Consider the following 22,035-nt stretch of genomic DNA (forward strand, 5'->3'; position numbering starts at 1 on the left):
CATCTTTCAGGAGCTGGAAGAGTCGTACTGCTTTGCTGTAATGGAGATCAGCCAGCACACGGTGTTGCTTCCTCAGATGTTCATCACCAACCTGCAAAGCAGGGGATGTAGTAAATCCCAGACAGTTTGTATGTTCACGAGGTAACCATTAGAAATAAACCTGCATAAGTTGGTGCATGAAGTGCCAACAATCGTTTCCCACCTCATTCCACAAAGGTTCATCTAAATGTCTGCATTTCTCCAACATCACCATCCTGCCATCTCTGAAGCTACTGTAATTTCATAACTACTGGTAACAAATACACACCAACTGTAACTAAGGTAACTGTAAAGAATAATAATTCGGAGGAAATCAGAAAGCAACATGTAAGTCTCTACTAATGCTTTATTAAATTACATGCAAAGTAGAAGGCTGGCTGAAGTGTCAGAAGAGTGGCTTGGACACAAAACCAAACCAAAGAACATATTTATCATCAGTGGCTTCTGTTACGTGAGCACAGAACTACTTAGAATAGAGAGAACCCCAAAGCTCAATACACTCTATAAGGACAGACTAGACTCTTAAAAGTAACATTTTTAAGGCTGAGAGAGCTGGGCTGCTTCAGCCTGGAGAAGAGAAGGGGAGACCTTAGAGCAGCTACAGTGCCTAAAGGGGCTCCAGGAAACCTGGAGAGGGGCTTTGGACAAGGGCCTGTAGGGACAGGACAAGGGGAATGGCTTGAACCTGCCCGAGGGGAGATTGAGATGAGCTCTGAGGCAGAAGCTCTTCCCTGGGAGGGTGCTGAGGCGCTGGCACAGGGTGCCCAGAGAAGCTGTGGCTGCCCCATCCTGGCAGTGTTCGAGGCCAGGTTGGATAACAATTGCCATGCACACTGGACACATGAAGCATGGAACCCAAACAGTTTGTGCCAATACCTGGTTTCTCAAGCAACTGTGGTACATTGAAGCCAGCCTGTGGTGGATGGTTGCAGCCCGGTACTGGCAGAGAGGCTGTCGTGCAGACACTGTATCAACATCACAATATTTCAAGGACTTCATCATGGCCTCACTAACTTCTTTCTCTATCTACAAAATGAAACAGGAAGATGTAGGGTGAGTGCTTTGAAACTAGAACAGCACTGTGTGCAAATTTAAGGGTTAAATCTCTGCGCTGCTATTGTTTCATCAAGCAAAACTCTATAAAAACACAGTGATTAAACACTTCATGGTTTGCAGCCAATACTGCACAGAAGTTTTTTCAAACTAATAAAGGGTCAGAATCCGTTCCAGTAGCAATTTTGCTCATGGCTTAGTCTTCCAGGAGGAAAATAGCTTATTTTTAAAGCTGGTGTCACAAACACTCCATTACCTGTTCCTGGGCCTTTCTAGATAATGGAGCGTAATCCTGCTGCAGAGTGGCCATAGTGAAGTAGGTAGTAGACAGCTCCCAGTTCACAGAATCCCAGACAGCTGGATGCACATCTCTCTTACCCAACGATCTTAACGCCTTCAGGTAGTAGTCAATAGCCTGCAGATGACAAAGAAATACATGTACATAGCTATTGCCTGTATTTATAGCAACTAGAAATTAATTTCCCTTCACTCATTCTCAAGGAAGCATCCCAAAATATCTGAACCTTCTTCAGTATTTTATTTACACCCATTTGGGTCATAGCTTTAATCCTGACCATACATTTCCATCTCCCTTGTGTGTGGTACTGCAGTCTGTCCAACACCAGGATCTGAATGTTACAGCACTTTATGTATCAGAGCAATGAAATCTAACCTCAACAACAACATTGAAGCCATTACAGAAAGGATTATGAAAACATGAAAGCTGTGTTGGAAGGGACCTTAAATCTCATCCTCTTCCAACCCCCTGCCATGGGCAGGGACACCTTCCACTAGAGCAGGTTGCTCCAAGCCCCTGTGTCCAGCCTGGCTTTGAACACTGCCAGGGATGATCCCATGTTATCACATCAAGACTTACAGATACTTACAAATATTCTACAATAAAAGGCATATTAATGAGCCATTCTCAAAATAGTCTGATGTTACCTTATTATAATAAAGAGCCTCTTCTGGGGAAAACTCTCTTTTGAAGTCCCCTTCAGCTGCACAGTGGGCCTGAGCACAAATCCGCATCAGCCTCCCCGTGTTGCAGAGCAGAAGAGCAGCATTGGTCGCGTCATCGATCGACTCAAAGTTCTGGATTCCTTCTTCAAAGCAAGAGAAACTTTTCTTCCAGAGCTGCTGCTCGGTCGTGGATACAGTTTTACTCACTAGGGTTAAGACACAAGGTTTATGATCCCATGCAAGTTCGTCAATGCTAGTGAGCAAACACTGCACTATATTCTTTATCTTTTAAAGATCTTTTAGAATTTAAGGGTGGTAAATGATTCTAAAGAGCCAAATCAGGGAAAATACTATTAAAAACCCAAACACATGAAAAATCTGAGTAGCTCAAGTGCACTATTACACATACTGTACTATCAAAAGAATTGTGATAACATAACACACAATACCCAGGGGAAATTAACAGGATAAACTAGATTTCACCCCTCCAGTGTAATATTCAGGGTACAGTTACTCCTATAAGCTTACAGTATGAAAGAACTAAAAAGTGACTTTTACAGGCAAGTGAAATTCACTATTTGAGCTTTGAGTTCAGCTAAAGAGCAGTTCTACAAAAACATGGAGATGATCCATGGAGATGGATCCAACATGCCAGGTTGGACGGGGCTTGGAGCAACCTGCTCTAGTGGAAGATGTCCCTGCCCATGGCAGGGGGTTGGAACTAGGTAAGCTTTAAGCTCCTTTCCAACACAAACCTTTCTATGATTCTATGATGAAAAATCACAAAGTTGGAAGTCCAACCCAAATCCTTCAAATATTAATTGGACAAAGGTGACAGCAATTAGCTGGTGGTCTTGGCAGTTCTGGGGTAATGGCTAGACTCGATCTTGGAGGCCTTTTCTAACCTAGTTGATTCTATGGTATTTGGGAGACTAGAGCTGTTTACAGTGAACCACCAGCATCTCATTTGTTCTAGTTTACATAATTCTTATGTGTAGACATTATTGGTTTTGCTTTCAAAAGCAAAACCCCAAACACCCTACCCAAAAAGAAGCTTAAGGCAACCTCTATTTCCTCAAGAAAAATACACCAAAAATAAGCCAGGAAGCAAAGCTTCCAAGGATTTACTTACCAGGAAGTTTTTCTATGGCTTTACTGAGAGTACTCTAATGTTTAAATTAAGCTCACACTTGTTCCTGCTGGGCTAACCCAAACACATCAAGAATGCATTACACCCTCCCTTTTATAACTGAGTTGGCTTAAGTTTCCATCATGTTTTCTGAGGGCATTCTACATACTTCAAGGGAATTTCTCCAAAGCTACAGATTCCCCTATTCAGTTAAGACTCAATTAAGTGCAACGAACAAGCCACAGTAACCTACTGCAGACAAATACTTAAAAAGTTACATAACATCAACTACAGAAAAGTATTTACTATGAAGTTCTTTAAATGCCTTCTTTATCATCAGAAATACTAATGATTTCTTGCATTATTAGTGAACATGATCATTTTTGTAGCTCTATGAAGTAAGAAGGGGAATAAAGAATACTTGCCCATTCTCTCGGTCTGCACTGCAGCAGCCTGGTTCATGTAAAACACTCCAATCTCATTCCTGATGTTGCCCATCCTCTTTAGTACCTGTACATGCTGCTCTGGGTTTTGGTTTTTCAAATTGCTGAAAAGTAGAATTTCATAAGCAGCTTCGTAGCATTTACAGCTGACAGAGAGCTGGCATTCCAAGTCTGTGGACAAGTCTGTAGCCCAAGCAAACACTAGAACACAAAATGAAAACCTGCATGTCAAAAAGTATTTCCAATCAAACTGAAACGTGTGATGGTCTGAAGTGCTGAAAAGATGACCAAGTATAAAATCCATGTCAGAATATCTACCCAGTACTTAAACAATCACTGTCTGGAGCTATTTTACAGCTTCAGGCATGTCATGTATCTTGACAATCTCCTTATGTATGACAGGCATGATAAGCTTTCTCTGAAGAAAGCACAACTGAAGCATAATAAACCCTCCTCCAGCAAAGTTACTAGTGCATGGCTTTGAGGAAGCACAATGACACTACTTTTGGCTGTCCCATTATGGCAGTTCTTGTATAAGTATCATACCTTGGCACCTGGATTCTCTATGAAGACTGTGTAGTATTTCCTGATCTTCTTTCGTCTGGTAATTATATTCTTCCAGATATGCTGCTCTGTTGTTTGCATTCTGAGCAAGCATTAGCTGGATATCTCCACAAAGGGTTAAGCACTGGCAAAGAAACACCAACACTTCAGGAAGCATGCTGGCACAGAGGCAACAGTACGTATCTATTGGAAAAGAAACCCCATGAATGAGGGAGAGGGAAAGAAAGAGGATTAAATGTCAAAACGTTTGACACAGACTGACAGTATAATTAGTTTTCATGGTACCTGTCACCATTATTCTCTGTGTGCAGGCAACACACATGTCTTCCTAGAAGAACTAACCTATTTTAAAGTCATTGTTGCTCTACACAAGCTGACAGTTTCAAAAGAGCAACTCTGTTGTCTACGATGAGCAGTGAATCTGGTAACTCCAACTGCTCATCTCAGATTTGACTAAAGGAAAACTGACTTTCCACAGTTTAACTTAAATAAGATACAGCCTGAAATATTGATTTCCAAAAGGTACAGTTTAAACTTGAATCTCAAGTCTTTGAGCCACTGCAAGCTGAAGAATGCTTTGAATTACTGGTAAGCAGGTCGATGCTTTGTATTAAGATCAAGTGTTCTTGCTTTATAAGCCTTCACCCACCCCAAGCCCTACAAACATGGAAGCAAAATAGCAGCATTATAGTGCCAAGCTAATGGCATTTTCTAATTAACTATTCTCATTTTAGCAGTAATATTCTAGACAGTATCTAATTCAGCTGATGAACAAGCCCGTATTTCTGAGGGTCAGGAATACATTTAGATGAAACAGGAAGCACCGAGCATTTCCAGGCACAAACATCTGCCTGCAGGGATAACACTTAGACCACAGAACACCATCTTGGTCTTGGGACCAGGACTCACTCTCAACTTCAAGTGCTCTGAAGCTTCAATTTCTGCACTCTGAGCTTCCCAGTCTATCAAAAGGGGAGCACTTTTCTACCAGGTTCTTCTTACTATAGGCTTCCCTCCTGAGTAACAAACTATACACTTAGTATACTTAAACACACAGTTGTCAGACTTGTTGCTGCACACCACTAGGATAAATCATGCACAAGAGAAGTACTTGCTGTCATGCAATGTATGTATGGACAATGGTATAGGTGAGAAGTACATTCTAGGCACTTACCATGGCACTGCAATGCCAGCTTGATGTATCGTAAGGCCCTCCCATACTTCTGTAGAATCATGGCAGCATCAGACAGGACATAATAAGCCTTCGAGGATTTCAGAATGAGCTGGAGTTTCATCTTATATTGCCACGATCCAGGAATCATTCCTGACTGACTGGAATGCTTCCCCTTCTGAAACGAGCCCACTGAAACATGAACAGCCTCATCAGTAAATCTCATCTCCCTAACATATGCCCGAGGTTGGGCACAACTTCATCAGTGTACAGACAGAATGTAAATTGCCTTTTTACAGCTCTGCACAAGTAGAGTTATGCCAACCTGTCTGCCACTACATTTTTCATCTGCAAAATGGACCCATTACTTGGAATTTTTCCATGTACTCCGCCTGATAGTGGGATGCTCAAATATAGCGAGAAGAGAGATGATGCAGCTGAACTCGCAGACCTTAAACAGCTTTTGAAACACAGTGCAGTTGTTATCCAGCAAAGAAGTTAAGATTTTGCAAAGCGCTATATGTGTGTCAGCTTGGAAATCTTGAGTTTGGAATTTCATGTAGCAAGGAAACAAAACCAATGTTTCCTTATGAAGTTACAGACCTTGAGGAGAGTTGGAAGACTGATAAATAAACCATCTGGACCAGAAGAGTAACAACTATCTGCAGAAAGATTAGGAAGGCAGAAGTGGTTTGAAAAGCTCAGCAAAAGAGAAGATAACTGTGCTCCTAACGGAACTTGGTTCCTTGTAATACTAAAAATCACCCCCCTGGCCCAGAAAGACCTTACACACAGAACATGGATAGTGAAATAAATATATACTGTGTCTTTAAACAGAGATGAGAGAATGTAAGAGCCAATGATTGTAGACACAGACTGTTATAAATATGAAAACACTGATTTCACTGTTTGAGATGTATAAAAGTAGATGACTGGCAGACTGAGGGTGTGTACTGGCTTTGTGAAGCTACCACCCAGCACCCATCTCTGTGCAGACATGGAATAAATACCTTGACTCTGTATGTTAGTCAGCTCTCTGCGCACCAGGTGAAGAACCCTGATTTTGGGACAACATATCTAACCTCTCATACTTTAACAGCTTTTAAAACACAGGTGCAATAGCCAAGACTATTCTGTTAGGTGGCAGTAGAAAAGAACAAAAAAGCCACAGACATCATAAGTCATGGTCTCCACCAAATCCTTACAATACATGCTCTCTTTCTGTATGAACAGCCTCAAAGTGAGAAGGCCTCGATGTGTGGGTTTAGCCTCCAGCACAGAAGGAGCTAGATAACCTGGTCCTTCCCACAAGGCAAAACTGTCTCTTTCACACTCATTTCAAGACACCCTCAGCATAAGATTATGAAGGTTCCTTATTTGACTGACAGAGAGTAGATTTAGATTAGACATTAGGAAGAAGTTCTTCCCTGGGAGGGTGCTGAGGCGCTGGCACAGGGTGCCCAGAGAAGCTGTGGCTGCCCCATCCCTGGCAGTGTTCAAGGCCAGGTTGGACACAGGGGCTTGGAGCAACCTGCTCTAGTGGAAGGTGCCCCTGCCTGTGGCAGGGAGTTGGAGGGGGATGAGCTTTAAGGTCCCTTCCAACACAAACCATTCCGGGATTCTATGATGCTGCATTGGTCATGGATCCAGAAGGGCAACTGACTTCAGGTGTACCAAAGGACAGAATGCTGTTCTGACAATATCTGCGCCCAGAAATAAGTCTCTTGCTTACAGGTGGACCCTCAAGGCCTGACCTGCAAGCCCAAGTAAGAACTTAGTATCTTTAGTAAGTTCTAGAACTATACATTTACACTAAGATAAAGAGAAATCTAACACAGTAACAACTCATGCAGTTAAAGCCACAGTGCACACGTACACTGTATCCATATACTATTCAGAAGTAGTTCCCTTCAAGTTAGAAATTGAATTAAGACCATTTATCCTTTCTATGTGTCTGCCAACATACACATGTAGCACAGAAACTCCATAATCTGCATCACAGAAAAACCCACATACTGGAGAAGCAGAAGTTTCTTCCTTATGTCTGAACTGTTTTTTTCTATGTTGAATTCAATCCTTATGACCTAAACAAGTTGCTACTTCAGGGAAGAGTTCCAGCATCGACCCAGAAATCAAATAGTTGTTATTTTTTTCAGCTTTGTGCAATATTTCTCTGCCACATCCCCCAGGAAACACTTGTTTCTAAACAGAAGTTAACATGTGAACACTCCTTGCCAGCTGGCAAGCAGCTGCAGTGAGTCATCAGTTCCACATTGTGAAGGGAGAAGACAGAGCCTGGCTGCAGGAGAGCTGGAATCAGCACATTGTTCTTGCTGAGCTGAAGTGAAATGACTCAGTAGGCCCTGGTAAAAATCAGCCTCACAGCCCATACTAACAGTTCTGTGCAGAATCTGTGCAGCCTGAACACACTGTAACCTTCTGATAGAGGAGTTAAATTCTGTGGTCATGCAGCTGATAAAAACTAAAAGTACGCAAACATCCTCAGGTCATTGACATCCCACAGACAACCATAAAACTGGAAAAGAAACATGGGAACACTTTAAATGATAGCTCAAAACTGAATTTGCTTATTATTTAGAGATTTTCAAAGGGAGAGAGAATAAAGTACTGTAAAAAGATGCAAGACATGAATTTCTTTCAGGGTTGTGCTTACAGGGCTTCTCACCCTGCAGACAGCTCTGCTGCTTCCAGAAGTAGAATCTTTCCTGTACCTTTGTATGGGACTCCAGAGAAAAGTAAAATAGACTATAGTCTGAAACTTCTGGAGATTGAGTATTTAAGCGAATAAAACCATCTTTTATTTGATGCTTCCTTCCACAATTGTAGAGGCACAAAAAGGAAAACAAAATCCTACTTAACACTTTATACACAATTCAGCAGCAAGTATAATGTAGGAGAAAAACCTGCTAGAAGTGAGTTCTGCCACAAAACTTCCAAGTCACAAACCACCCCTCCAAAAAAAACCAAAAAAACAACCAACAATCCCCCAAAACCCATATAAACAACTCGTACAACTCAGTGCTCCACATACCAAACCCCAAAATATTAAGCCTTCAAGGAAGTCACCTTCAAACCACATCTAAATAGGGTCCAGTAAAGTTGTGTGTTTACTAATAAAAGATGCTTTGATATGCAAAACAACCCAAATGTGCTCCTCTCTTCATATTTGAAAAGGAAGAGACAGTTGTCTAATTTGTGGTATGCTACTTTTGCTCAGGCAATTGTGTCATTAGTGACTTTAAAGTACATTGTTCTGACAATCAAAGAGTAGCAGCAGTTTGTACTGGCACTGGAAAGGTCTTATTCGCACCACAATACAACTTACTTTTGTCTAAAAATAAAGCCATCTGTTTTTCCAGACACTCGGGACCACCACTGGTGGATTCATCTTCATATTTCAAGGGGATTGGAGTGCTGGGGTCAGCTGCAGGAAGGTCACTCTCTTTCTTAACACTGCTGTCAACAGACTTCAAGCCCTGCAAAAATAAGTAGTAATTTAATTTACCTTGACAGGTGAACTTGAGAGGGACAAGAGGGATGTGGAGCTGTGGGAGTGAGACCAGAGGAGGCCACGGAGCTGCTGCGAGGGCTGGAGCAGCTCTGCTCTGGAGCCAGGCTGAGAGAGCTGGGCTGGGGCAGCTGGAGAAGAGAAGGCTCCTGAAGGGGACACCTTAGAGCAGCTCCAGTGCCTAAAGGGGCTCCAGGAGACCTGCAGAGGGGCTTTGGACAAGGGATGTAGGGATAGGACAATGGGAATGGCTTGAACCTGCCAGAGGGGAGACTGAGATGAGCTCTTGGGCAGAAGCTCTTCCCTGTGAGGGTGCTGAGGTGCTGGCACAGGGTGCCCAGAGAAGCTGTGGCTGCCCCATCCCTGGCAGTGTTCAAGGCCAGGTTGGACACAGGGGCTTGGAGCAACCTGCTCGAGTGGAAGGTGTCCCTGCCCGTGGCAGGGGGTTGGGACTGGATGAGCTTTAAAGTCCCGTCCAACCCAAACGAGCCTGGGAATCTATGAAAGCAATACTTAGGAAATACAGAATTCAAGAATTGGGTACTTGGTGAAATGGCATTAGAAAGTCAACAGTAAACTCACCTCCAAGACATAGCTGAGCACCAGCCTGCAGCGCTCTTCAGTACCATGGCAGACAGGAAATGCACAGCTCGGCTTGAGGGGCAGCAGGGAAGGAAAAGAGTGTGTGTTCAATACATGAAATATGAGAATTACTGGCTATAAGATGCATATGAGAGCTAGCATTAAGAGAATGTGTTAATGGACCATCAGCACTCCACACTGAAGAGTCACAGTGTTTCTTTCCTTTATTTCAGTGAGCAATTCATGTATGTGGTCTCTCCTGTCAGTCCCAGAGACAATGCAAAGAGAAGAAGAGATGATTCTATTCCGTAACAGCAACTACAAAAGTATCCACATGTGACCTTCAATGCAAACCCAGGAAAATAAGCAGATCAATACCATACAGAAATCATTTCTTCACCCTATGCAAAGTTGCACTTCCATCACCTTTGAACAATTCAATGCCTTGGGCTTTTTCTGGTGGAGGGGGGAGTGCTTTTATTTTCTACTGGGGTAAAGTAGAAGGGAAAGAAGAAAGAAAACTGAACCTGCTTTACTGTAAAACTCAAAGACCTCAAATTTACGAGCAGCCCATGAAAGAAAGAAGAAGTTTCTTTCCATACTGACTCACACCCCAGTTAATGTGAAGACAAACCTAATTTCAGGGACAAACTTTGCTGCATGAACTGGATCTTTCAAGAACACCCTTAAAAACCCCAGAGCTTCACTTACACGTATTCGATGAACAGACTTGTACTTCTCTGGTACTGATAACTCTCCAACAGATTTGATTATAGCCACTGCTTTATTGTCATCTGGTGGATCAGAGCTGTTACTGTAAGAACCGTTTTCATCACTGTCTGGCATTTCTTCCTCTTCCTCGCTGTAACTTTCATCAGAATTTCCATTGATAGGGAAGTCTGTACTGTCTTCTTTTTTAGGTTCATCCAGCTGAAAAAGCTCTGATAACATGTAGTTTGCTGAAGCAATAATCTTTTTAAAGAAGAGAAAACCAAAATCAGTGAGTTGCATTCAAATTATTGTTTTCTTTTGAGAGACAACATCAATATAGACAGTCTTAGAACAAGGAGTAAAGAGCACAAGCAAATAGGTGTTGGATAACCTGTGGCTACAGCCTATATACACACGCACTGTGCAACCACATGTTTGAGCACTGAAGTTTTTAAAGGTCTTTAAGAAACAACTATCTGCGGACAGTATGTTGTCAACTATGCACCTTACAAGGTCTTCATCTCTTGTTCTGCAAGTGAAGGCCATAAGGGTAAAATTGGGAATACAGACCACCTTGGACCAAGACAGCCTCAGGGTTTTCTCCTTAAAAGAGGAATAGATACATAAGAGCAGCTCTTGATAACCCCATTTTCTTCTTTTAACACCACCCTAAGAAACTTCTTGTTTATTTGCACTTCTTGAGTTTTACAGAATCTCTCAAACCACAGCTGCCTTCAGAGAAGCTTTTGCTTCTCCACTTGTGTTCTAATTTAGGCAAGACAAGTAAAAATCTGCCATGAGATAAAAAAGACCTTGTAGATCACAAGATGCAAGTGAGGAAAAGATCTTATGCTAGCAAAAAATAAATTCCAAGAGTTTCTAGTGTAGTTAATATATGCCATGTCTCTTCTTGTAAACCATTTTAAACATGTTTTTGGGATCAATTTTCAGCTGAAACCAGCTTAGATCTAGAACAGACATGTAAATTGAGTTATACTTTGGATTAGTTTTCAGATATTTCTTTTTGAAAGTTAGGATGTGCTGCCTATAGATAGCAGACATGGTAAGCTACCATGTTAGTGCATCACAGCCTGCATAAAGCAGCTCCTTCCCACTCAACTTCCAAGTCTCCTGCAGTAGCCCAGTTTACATTTTGAGTTAACACATTGATACTCCTTTGTAAACCCCTCAATTCAAAACAAGGAATAGACTGTGAAAACCCAATGAGAAAGATGCACGCTCCATTATTGCAACTAAAAAGGAAGCTAACACATCCAGCAGCAGTAATACTTTAAGATAGCCACACCTTTACCTCACTAAATGTTGACAAACTACTTATCCTTCAGAGCACCTGGATTCCTTAGGGTCAGTGAAGGCCAGCAATTAAAAACTATAGTCTGGGGCTTCTTTAAGCATAAAAGAATTACTAGCTCTATAAAGAAATCTAAATTCTGTTCCTTGCAAAGGAAGGGGGAAGTACCACACAAAATATTACCAGGTGACAGCATTTCTATTACATTTACCCAAAGCTACAAGAAAACACCTCATTCTTACTTGAGGATGTCTGCCATTGTCCAGTAGCTTCAGACAATTAAGGAGCAATGTTCTGATAGTGCCGTAGTGTTTCTTGTTCTGGTTTTTCTTCAACATCATATTGCAAGCAACTCTAAAAGAAGTTGAACAAAACAGTAAATCCCTGAATAATTTCTTTGTGCTAGAAGGAAAAAAGCTGTAGAAAATACTACTATAAATGTAGGTCTCACAGGCTTTATGATGGCTCTAGACTTCACTCAGGAAGAATGTCATTTACAGAGAAAAATGGTGAAGAGGAGAAAATCTGTTTTGATTTGGTGAGACTGAGACTTACATGCAACAGATTTTCATTTCATCACAGGTTTCGGTCTGTATTCTTAATACACTTGCACCAAGAACTAAATATTATAACAAGAAAATAACAACTCACTTGTATAGAAGAATTGCCACTGGCATTGTAAAAGGGTTTTGGTATTTGTCTTCTGTCTCTTCACAGAGTGTGGTTAGGTCATAGAGCTTTACTATATCACTCCCACTTGCTGAAAGGCAAAACCTTCCATTAATCAACATGACATTAACATAAATCTTTTCAAAATGATCCAAATCTACTTACCTTTAAACAACCAATATGTGTGGCCTTCTTTGGTGCAATTTGATTTCAGGAAAGATAAGATATTTTGAGCAATATCTTTTATCACTTTGGTAGAAAAATTGGAGTTTTCCAAATTGGGAATATCTTCAGTCTTGATCATTTCATATTTCTGCAAGGAATATATGTTAAAACTCAAAACTAGGAGGGTTTTCTGCTACTTACTCCCCCCCAAAAATCAATAGATCAATGTCTCTGTCAACTGCTAAAAGAAACAAAGGCTACTATTATGATCCAGCTTCATGATAAAGCAAATTAATTTGTTATTTATTTTAAAAGATAATGTAACTCACTGAAAGCTTAAAAGAGGATTCTCTTCTGTGACAAACATAGTAAATGTGTATAAATAAAAGGTGATAAAAAAAAAAGTGGTGAAAAAACAATATCTATTAGTTCAATGAAACCTAACAAACAACTATATGCTACCAGGTACCACAGAAAATCATATAATCCCAGCCTGGTTTGTGTTGGAAGGGAACTTAAAGCTGATCCAGCTCCAACCCCTGCCACGGGCAGGGACACCTTCCACTAGAGCAGGTTGCTCCAAGCCCCTGTGTCCAACCTGGCCTTGAACACTGCCAGGGATGGGGCAGCCACAGCTTCTCTGGGCACCCTGTGCCAGCGCCTCAGCACCCTCCCAGGGAAGAGCTTCTGCCTCAGAGCTCATCTCAATCTCCCCTCTGGCAGGTTCAAGCCATTGCCCTTGTCCTGTCCTTACATGTCCTTGTAAAAATCCCCTCTACAGATTTCTCTGCTGGTATGTGTGGTTTACTATAAGACAGTAAAAACGAAGGTTTAAAAACCATGCATCTATCATGGCAAGTGAACACTACAGATTTTAAATGCAAGAAACTGATATATTTCTACTGCTACATTTCTTATTTTTGCCTTTGCTCACACAGAAGAGGGAATCTTGCATGCATGGAAGGGAGGAATAAAAATACAACAGTATTTTGTAACTGCTGTAAGCTGTGTAGATGTTTCTCATTCTACAATAACGGACTTTTGCAATCTTTTTGCCAGAACAGTAAGATTAGACAGAGATCTGTCACAACTGGAGCAATTCCAGAAACTGAAGGATGGATTAACTAGGCATAATGCAAAGAGCCAGACTCACCTGAACAATTCCGTTTACATGAAAGCACATCACAAGCTCTGGTACGTTGCATATTAAGTTGTCCAACCAATAGTCAATTCCTGTTAGCACGTTTATTGGCTTGTTGTTATCCCTAAAACCAAACATTGGTGGTGTTATTTCAGTCTTTATTTACTCTTCAGAAAATATTAGGGATGCTTTATCATGGGATTTAGATTTCAGTCATCTAAGAGTGAACAAGTATTTGTAAATTGTTATAACAATGAGTTCTAGCAAACAAAGCAGAATCACTGATCTCTCCAATGGAACACACTCACATTCCCTCAGCAATTTGAATTATTGCCCACATTTATACCAAAACTTTAACAAGCCTCAGATATCACACTATTACTTAGATACTACGTACTTAAGATCTGAAGGAAGAGCAGTATTGGCTGCAACAAATTCTAGCACAAGCCTTCCCCCAGACCTGCCACAATGCCTTGCAAAGCAACGTGTTAATTCCTGTATGTGTCTTAAAAAGATGACAAATATACCAACTGAGTTTCAAGTTTTGGCTCATTCTTTGCCTATGCACAGGCAGGAAAGACTGATAATAAAGTGACATGAAGAACTGGTGAGCAGTAAGTCAGAATTTAGAACTACTATAGTCACAAGTGTTAAGTACTTATGCCCAACTGGCAGTTACTGAAGTTCAGAATCCCTGTAGGAGAAATATTACTACCCTCTTTTATAAAAACAGCAATAGAATGAAACTAAGGAGTAGATGTACAGGAGTGTTTTAACACTGAATATTCACACTGAAGTCAGGGAAGACTGCAAACCACCACTGTGTTCTAACACTTAGAGCCAGGAAAACCAACAGAACAGCTCAAGTCCCAGTGCTGCAGGGAAAATTACATATATACAAATGTAGATATGTATACACACACATATATAAAAGGTATGTGTAAAGTTTGTGTAACAGCTTACTCTTTTTTGTAATAGTGTAAGCATCTATTAGTGGATAGATACACTATATATTTATTATATATATAGACAATATATATATTTAGCAAAATGCCTGCAGAGGAAACTTAGAATAAGAAAGGCAGTGCTGGTATTCAAATTCCACAGGGAGAAAATGAAGGAAAAAAACTGTAAAGATCTAGTATCTTTATTAGGTTTAAAAAACCCCACAGCACTGGGACTGTTTCTGTTTTCCTTTATATCACCTTTTAAGTCTAAAGCATTAATTTTCTTCTTTAAACTGCATGTAAAAATTAAGAATCAACCATGCAAAATGCAGAGAGATAAACAGGAAGTAAACCATCAAGTCAGACAAAGCTGGCTTCAAACCTCACCTGAGACGCAGGCTCACAGCAGGGTATCTCCCACCTCCAAATATAGGCATATTTGATCCTACTAACATGTGGATGTCTTCAAAGGTCCACAAGATATTACGGACAAAGTCATTTTTGAGGCCCTTCATTAAGAGAAAAAATTGGTCTATAAATGCCTATAGTATATAACTTGTTTTCTAGGACATTCTGTGGAATTATGAGAAAGCAAGAAGCAAAAGCAGCAAAGAAAAGACAGCACACGATGAACTACGCTATGCATTCACGTTAACTTAAAAGAGAGATTGCAGATGCCACAAAAGCTACTTCTACAGGGGACTTAGTTTTTCTCTTGGTTCCAATTGAGACCAGATTGTAAAAGGTTTGATTAAATTGGGGGTTCAGTGTTTGAGCTCAAATTTCACAGATAGCATACCTGACTGTTTTCCCCGTCATTGAACAAAGTAGTCAGGTTTTGTTCTTTGGGGGCTGAGGCCACATGCCCCACTATATATGAGGGTTCAAGAGGCACACTTCCCTGTGAAAAGCACAAGGATAAGGAGTGATTCTGCTGCTGAGATAAAGTTAGGCCATTAAAAATAATCTGAACAACAGAAGCATATCAGGGAAAAGCCTTTACCTCTAACATCTTTACATAAATACATATTAAACAACAAAAAGCCTCTGGTCAGTGACTAGAACACTTCTTTTCTATAGCCAGTCCCAAACTTGTGTACTTTATCTTCTCAGAAGCTTTGCAAAGAAATCAGGAAGTTTCTATAAAAACTCTATTACCCCAGGGTCAGCACCAGATTATCAGGCTCCAGAAGTAAAGCCTCTATCTTATAGAATCCTAGAATGGTTCGGGTTGGAAAGGACCTTTAGATCATCTAGTTCCACCCCCCTGCCATGGGCAGGAACACCTCACACTAAACCTTGATGCCTTATTGATAAACTAAAGAAAATGAGGCTGTACAAATGCACAAGAGCTTCTTTATGATAGAGTCTACTGTATTAGGCAATAGCTCCCCAAGAAGGTGGAAAAGAGAAGCAGCCCTTTTTCGAAAAGCTTTCACGCACTGAAATATTTCTCCACCTTAGAATATTACTACACCACAACACATGCAGTTACCATTTTAGCTCAATTTTATGGATAGTGTAGGTTAGAGCCTTCATAAGTTAGCTGACCAAGTCATTTGGCATACAAGTTGATAATACTGTCCAAGCATTGCTATAGCATCATTATTAAATTAGTACAGACTGAATGCAACATATCTGCCAACCCCTCAAAATATAATCAATTCTGGTTTATATTACTCAAATAACATAGGAATTAACAGTTTTCATAAATAAGCTTAGCCACAGGCTGAAACCCTGGATTAGGGCCTAATACTAATTACAGTTTGTTGCATAATTACTATAAGCTTTCCACTTGTGTAATCTCCTAGCAAGTATTTGTAATCGTTGCTTAACTGTTTTACAAATGTTTTCATGTATCTTCCATTTTTCTCTTCACCTCATCAATTCAGGGCCACCACAGATTCATTTTAATGGCAGGTTTAAAAAGAAAGGCCAAAACTTTAGGCTATACACGCCTTCTGAATATCACAGAATCACCTAGGTTGGAAAAGACCTTCAAGATCATCAAATCCAACCATTACCCCAGATTTTTCTACTTGTAAGTGAAGTCACTGATGACTACTCCAAATGTTTTCTTTCCCAAAACTGCACAGATAAATGTCTTAGGCATTATAGTGACAGAAAAAAAATAACTTCTGAAATTTAGAGCTCTGAAACACTGGCATAAGCTAAACTGCACTTACTGCCAAGTTCTTCCAATGCTTGAGTTTATTTCCTTCTGCAAAGACTACTGCAGCAACAGCTTTGAAAACCTTTCACTATAGATGTCTCTAGACAAACACGGGTGCCATTTAAAACGTTATATACACTAACCTGGTTAGAGGCACCTGGATCTTCAGATAACGAAGAAGGCATTTCAAAAGGAGCTGGCCAGGAGGCCCCTCCTGCTTCATCGCTCTCACCTGAAACAGGACCCTCCTGGTGCTGCTTGGAAGTGGAAGGAACAGGCTGTGCAGCTCCATCACCATTAATGCTAACAAAGCAACATTAAGAAGTTTAGTTGATGACATGCAAACAGATCCACTTTAGAACTGTTATATTTTATGCACTGTTCTTAAAGTGTGACTTTTTTAATACATTAAAAGATTGCTGTGTTGACAAGTTGCTCATTGTGCAAACTCTCACAAAACTACAGCAGGTGCCACCATCTACCTTATATATTTTAAGTTGTTCTTTCCGCAAACCCAGAAATATCGAAATATCCAGTTAAGTCACACTGCTTATTTTATTCTTTAATTTTACTTTAAAATATTTCAGATTCTGTTAAAACAGTTATTTCCTGATCTCATCCCTCAGTTTCCTCTATATAAGGATAAATTGGTAAATAAGACAGACCATAATGGACTTTTAACATCTACTTCAAGACAAGAAACCAGATAAAAATAAGTTGTGCAGATTTAAAGATTCATGTATACATGAGCTTACCTGTAATACAAAAATTTAGAGAGTATAGCCTTCTGGTACCAGTGTTCTTTACTCTTCTTTTTCCGTTGCCACTTCTGATCAATCAGCCTTTGATAAAACTCTTTCAGCCACGTCCAGTCCCCTGTCTAGGCAAGATCATAAATATGAAATTAATATCAAGAAACATTTGCAAAGTTAAACAAGTGCCTTATTAACTTACAAATACTCATCCACAACAATAAAAGAAACTCCAGAAAATAAATCCACAGATAAAAGTCGTGAACTGGTCATGTATTGAAATGCGTTTTCTGGAAAAGTTCTTACTGCAAGTTGATTTCATTAGAAAGTCAGACACATGGTAAGAGGTTACAGAGTAACAAACACTTGTCAATAACAAAATAGTACAGCAAGGCTGAAGAAATTACAGGAAAGTGGAATTTTAACCACAGAATCCTGGAATGGTTTGTGCTGGAAGGGACCTTAAAGCTCATCCAGCTCCAACCCCTGCCACGGGCAGGGACACCTTCCACTAACGCAGGGTGCTCCAAGCCCCTGTGTTCAGCCTGGCCCTGAACACTGCCAGGGATGGGGCAGCCACAGCTTCTCTGGGCACCCTGTGTCAATGCCTCAGCACCTTCACAGGGAAGAACTTATTCCCAAGATCTACAATACCATAAATATAGGACATGAGATGCAGCTAGTGGGTAAACCAAGTGCTGCAGAACAGAGCACCTTCTGGACTCATCTACAGTTCTCAGGCATTTTGACACAGAAATACTTTCTTGGCAGCTACACTATTCTTGAAATAATGCATTTTAACCATATGACATACTTAAAGAACAAATGACTCACCTGAGATGATCTCATGAAGAGTTCTTGGATGTCCAGCTCATCCAAGAGCAGCGTCCGCCCGATGCGATGTACTGCCATGCTAACGTGTGACTTGCTGTAAGGGATCTTCAGAAGCTTTTTAATGTTCTAGCAGGAGAAAAGAGAACAGAGATAATCAATAGAATTATACTGCATTGTAAGACAATTTCAAGGAAATAGTAAGCAAAGAATATACTACTAACACTAGAGAGGCATGGGCATGGAAATAAAACCTTACACTGCCAGTGATTTTAAGGCCATTCCACAAGAGGTTCCATTTGTTGTGGTCAGAGAACTTCAACGACAGCAATAAAGAGACTGAGTAGTCCGTATAAAGCACATACATGGTTTAAACTTGATCTCTCTTTGGATCATCACAACCAGGTAATCATCAAAAGTGGCTTGGATTTTAAAAGCTTTATCGTCACCACAGGAATACCAACACTTTGTCAGATAACCAGAGGAACCCAAGTCTGAGTAAAAATCTGCCACACATCAACACTGAGACAGTAACTGAGTGTGTATGTTTCCTCTTCTGAATAGTCTTATCTGAATTCTACAGATATTACCAGCACCAAAAGAGTTGGCAAAACTCAGAGGAAACAAGATTGGAGGGGGGTGCTCTCTTCTAGATAAGGGTAAGGGGAAAAGTAAATCATCTTGAGAACAGTAATTTACATGGAAAAAAGTAATTTCAAACACACAAGTCAACTACACTGCACTGATGTGTTGCATTCACTCAACCACATATTTTAGCTGAAGATTAACGACAGAAACCCACAGGAAATATGATTTTATCTCTGCATGCCTTATTCAGTGATCACAACTTCCTTAAATGACAGAGCAGAAGTTCAGTGACCCATTAGGGGATCTTTCACTTTTCCTCAGAGGACATGAAGACGACAGAAGCCATGGCAGTGATCTTAAAATAAGGTTTATACAACAAAAGAGTTTGAACAATAGAACTTAAGTTACACGTACCTCTGAATCAGACACAACATCCACATCATTTCCAACTGAGTCAATGAAGTCATAGGCCATCCCAAAGCTATTTGGAAAATATTACAAGTTAAGACATATGTAAATAGCGAACTGGATGTTTTTAAGCTTGTTCAATTTTTGAAAGTCTTTCCATCATACAAAAGTGTAGATAACATTCCAAGGTGTAATAGGAGCTAAAGTTAATTAACAAAACAATTCCAGTTTTACATTCTGGAAGTTTTTCAAAGCCCTCTCTGGAATTGCTTACATCCAGTTTCAAGACCTTCAAAAAGGTAGCTTAAGTTTTGTGAAACGAAGACAAATCAGCAATTTAAAAGTGTTTGTTAAGACAGTTATGAGAAATCATAGAAATTGAGTTTTAATGGTTTTTTAACACTAAAAACAAGAACAGTTTTTTCAAAGAGCTTCTCTTTAAGGCATTAAGGATGATAAATAGTTTCATTTTAGCTGCTGTCATTTCATTTTACCTCTAATTTCTGTTTTCTAAAACTGGCCTACATGCTGCAACAGACACATCCTTGTATCTTCATCCACCCTCATTAAAGCCTCTCTAAATTACAAGCTATTGAAGTTGGATTATTTAAATGTACAGATTATTCTTTACAATTAAACCAGGTATTACTATAACCTAAGCAAATACATGATGTGCAAGTGTCTGAAGTTACACTGTTGCTATTAGCTTTGTAATACTGACACTGGAGGCAGAGAGAATAAAACTGCCAGCCTCTGTTTGACAAACAAGTGTAGTATCTAAAACAAAGAGGAGAAAATCATAAAGCCCTGAGAAACATATTGCTCTGCCCAAAAGTGTACATCTCCTGAAACAGATGATGAGAATTTAAACACAAACTGTTAAATTTCACTAACTAGCTGACTTAGTGTGAATCTGCTTGTTCAGCACAGGATTTAAGCCTCCTGTTTATAAACACTCTGAACTCAACTCATCCAACTGTCGAGCAAACATCCATACTGAAAGGTAATGCTGCTTTTTGGTTTTGCCCCTTATTTAACCTCCTGTGCTCACTCCTGACACGACTCTGAAATTTCTTTTGCCATTTGTTAGCCAGGTCTGGTTTCTAAAGATCCAGAAGAGCTACAAATTGGCTCAGTAACCTTCAAGAGGTTCAATTTTCACCTGCTATCAGAAGCAGATAGGCTGGCTGAACCAGTCTAGTTTGATTTTGGCCAATTGGCAACAGCCAACCAGGGAAGAACATGAAGTAAGCTTGACTGTCTCAGGCAAGGTGTCAACATGCACTTGAAAAGAATAATAATCAACAGCATCACCAGCACCATTAATCATTTATAAAGGAGACAAGATAATAGCACACAGGCAAGAACTAAGGATGGAAAAGTAGAGAGAGAATGGTTAAGAAGTTGCTGCGGCAAAGTCTGCACTTTATACTTTCAGTTACACTATTAGAAGTTCAGTATTAGAATTATTCTTAAAAGCCTGACAAAAAATAGAGCCTGCTGTTACTTACCTTGAAAAGGGTTTACTTTTCTTGTTGTTGCCAAGAATGGTTGTACCTGCTGGTCCCAGCTTAGCGCTTTCACGTAACCAATTGGCAGGTGGAAGTTTCAGATCTGTCTTCTCCTGAAGACGGGCAAACGCTGCTTGTGGGGGGGCAGAGGAGTACTTCACCACAGCACTGCTTTTCACTTCATTGCCGCCAAGGAGCAACACCGACCCCTAGTATTGAAAGAGAAATAGGTCCTTTATTTCATGGAATCAAGGAATGGTTTGGGTTAGAAGGGACCTGAAAGCTCATCCAGTTCCACCCCCTGCCACGGGCAGGGACACCTTCCACTAGAGCAGGTTGCTCCAAGCCCCTGTGTCCAACCTGGCCTTGAACACTACCAGGGATGGGGCAGCCACAGCTTCTCTGGGCACCCTGTGCCAGCACCTCAGCACCCTCACAGGGAAGAGCTTCTTCCTAATGTCTAATCTAAAGCTACCCTAATTAAAACTTCCAGGCTTGCTCTATGATAAGCTATTTTTAACTTAGTGAGCAAAGCCCAGTCTTACATTCACTTATAACTTTCTCCTGCATATACTTATGAGCATTTCAGTCACCCAAATTCCAACACTTGCGTCAAGCATGTGCTCCACTTTATAAGGCTGAAATGTTATTCAAGGCAGCTCCCACAGAATGTAAAATTACTCAGAAAGGCTGAAACTAAAATAGAATTCCCAGTAATGCCGCAAAAGCTTGTGAAAGTGTTCACTAACAAACACCAACACTAAGGCTAAACACATTTCTGCTTTAATAATCATCGAATCCCAGCCTGGTTTGTGTTGAAGTGACCTTAAAAAGCTCATCCAGTCCCACCCCCTGCCCCGGGGAGGGACATCTTCCACTAGAGCAGGTTGCTCCAAGCCCCTGTGTCCAACCTGGCCTTGAACACTGCCAGGGATGGGGCAGCCACAGCTTCTCTGGGCACCCTGTGCCAGCACCTCAGCACCCTCACAGGGAAGACTTTTAATACACGAGACCAGGACAGGGATCTCTGCCTGAGCCAGAAAAGGATTTGGGGTATGTGTTGAGAGCTTTGAACCGATGCATGTTAAGGGAAAAACAGATCCACAGGACACTGTTTATGTAAATACCACGCAGCACCCTGCACTTAAGCATAACAACAGAAACACCGCTTACAATTAAAGCTTAATCATAATTAGCACACTCCCTACTGCACTCCAGCCCTACAACAGCATTCCCTTACTCACCAAACTGGAAGGTGGATCCACACCTATGAGGCAACCTAAAACGTTACTGTGGGGCTGGGTATGCGCCCGGTCCGGGCTGTGGCGGGGGGAGCAGCGGCACCGGGCAGCTC

General features: G+C 40.7%; 1 protein-coding gene across 1 annotated transcript in view; it reads right to left on the reverse strand.

Moving 5' to 3' along the window:
* EDRF1 (erythroid differentiation regulatory factor 1) overlaps positions 1-20,884 on the reverse strand; it is a 24,794-nt gene extending 3,910 nt beyond the window's left edge. Inside the window, 21 exon segments of the mRNA XM_010020653.1 lie at positions 1-91; positions 916-1,065; positions 1,349-1,507; positions 2,038-2,261; positions 3,610-3,828; positions 4,174-4,374; positions 5,366-5,554; positions 8,709-8,859; positions 9,474-9,545; positions 10,185-10,445; positions 11,739-11,850; positions 12,148-12,256; positions 12,331-12,478; positions 13,484-13,595; positions 14,806-14,927; positions 15,218-15,319; positions 16,735-16,894; positions 17,347-17,471; positions 18,178-18,303; positions 19,177-19,243; positions 20,682-20,884. The exon segment at positions 1-91 is cut by the window's left edge and continues 5 nt beyond it. Of these exon segments, the coding sequence (XP_010018955.1) occupies positions 1-91; positions 916-1,065; positions 1,349-1,507; positions 2,038-2,261; positions 3,610-3,828; positions 4,174-4,374; positions 5,366-5,554; positions 8,709-8,859; positions 9,474-9,545; positions 10,185-10,445; positions 11,739-11,850; positions 12,148-12,256; positions 12,331-12,478; positions 13,484-13,595; positions 14,806-14,927; positions 15,218-15,319; positions 16,735-16,894; positions 17,347-17,471; positions 18,178-18,303; positions 19,177-19,236 (2,893 nt within the window). The 5' untranslated portion in view covers positions 19,237-19,243; positions 20,682-20,884.
* Between the last annotated feature and the right edge of the window lie 1,151 nt (positions 20,885-22,035).

Source organism: Nestor notabilis, unplaced genomic scaffold (genome assembly GCF_000696875.1).
Source record: "Nestor notabilis isolate BGI_N333 unplaced genomic scaffold, ASM69687v1 scaffold20408, whole genome shotgun sequence".
NCBI classification, from domain to species: domain Eukaryota; kingdom Metazoa; phylum Chordata; class Aves; order Psittaciformes; family Psittacidae; genus Nestor; species Nestor notabilis.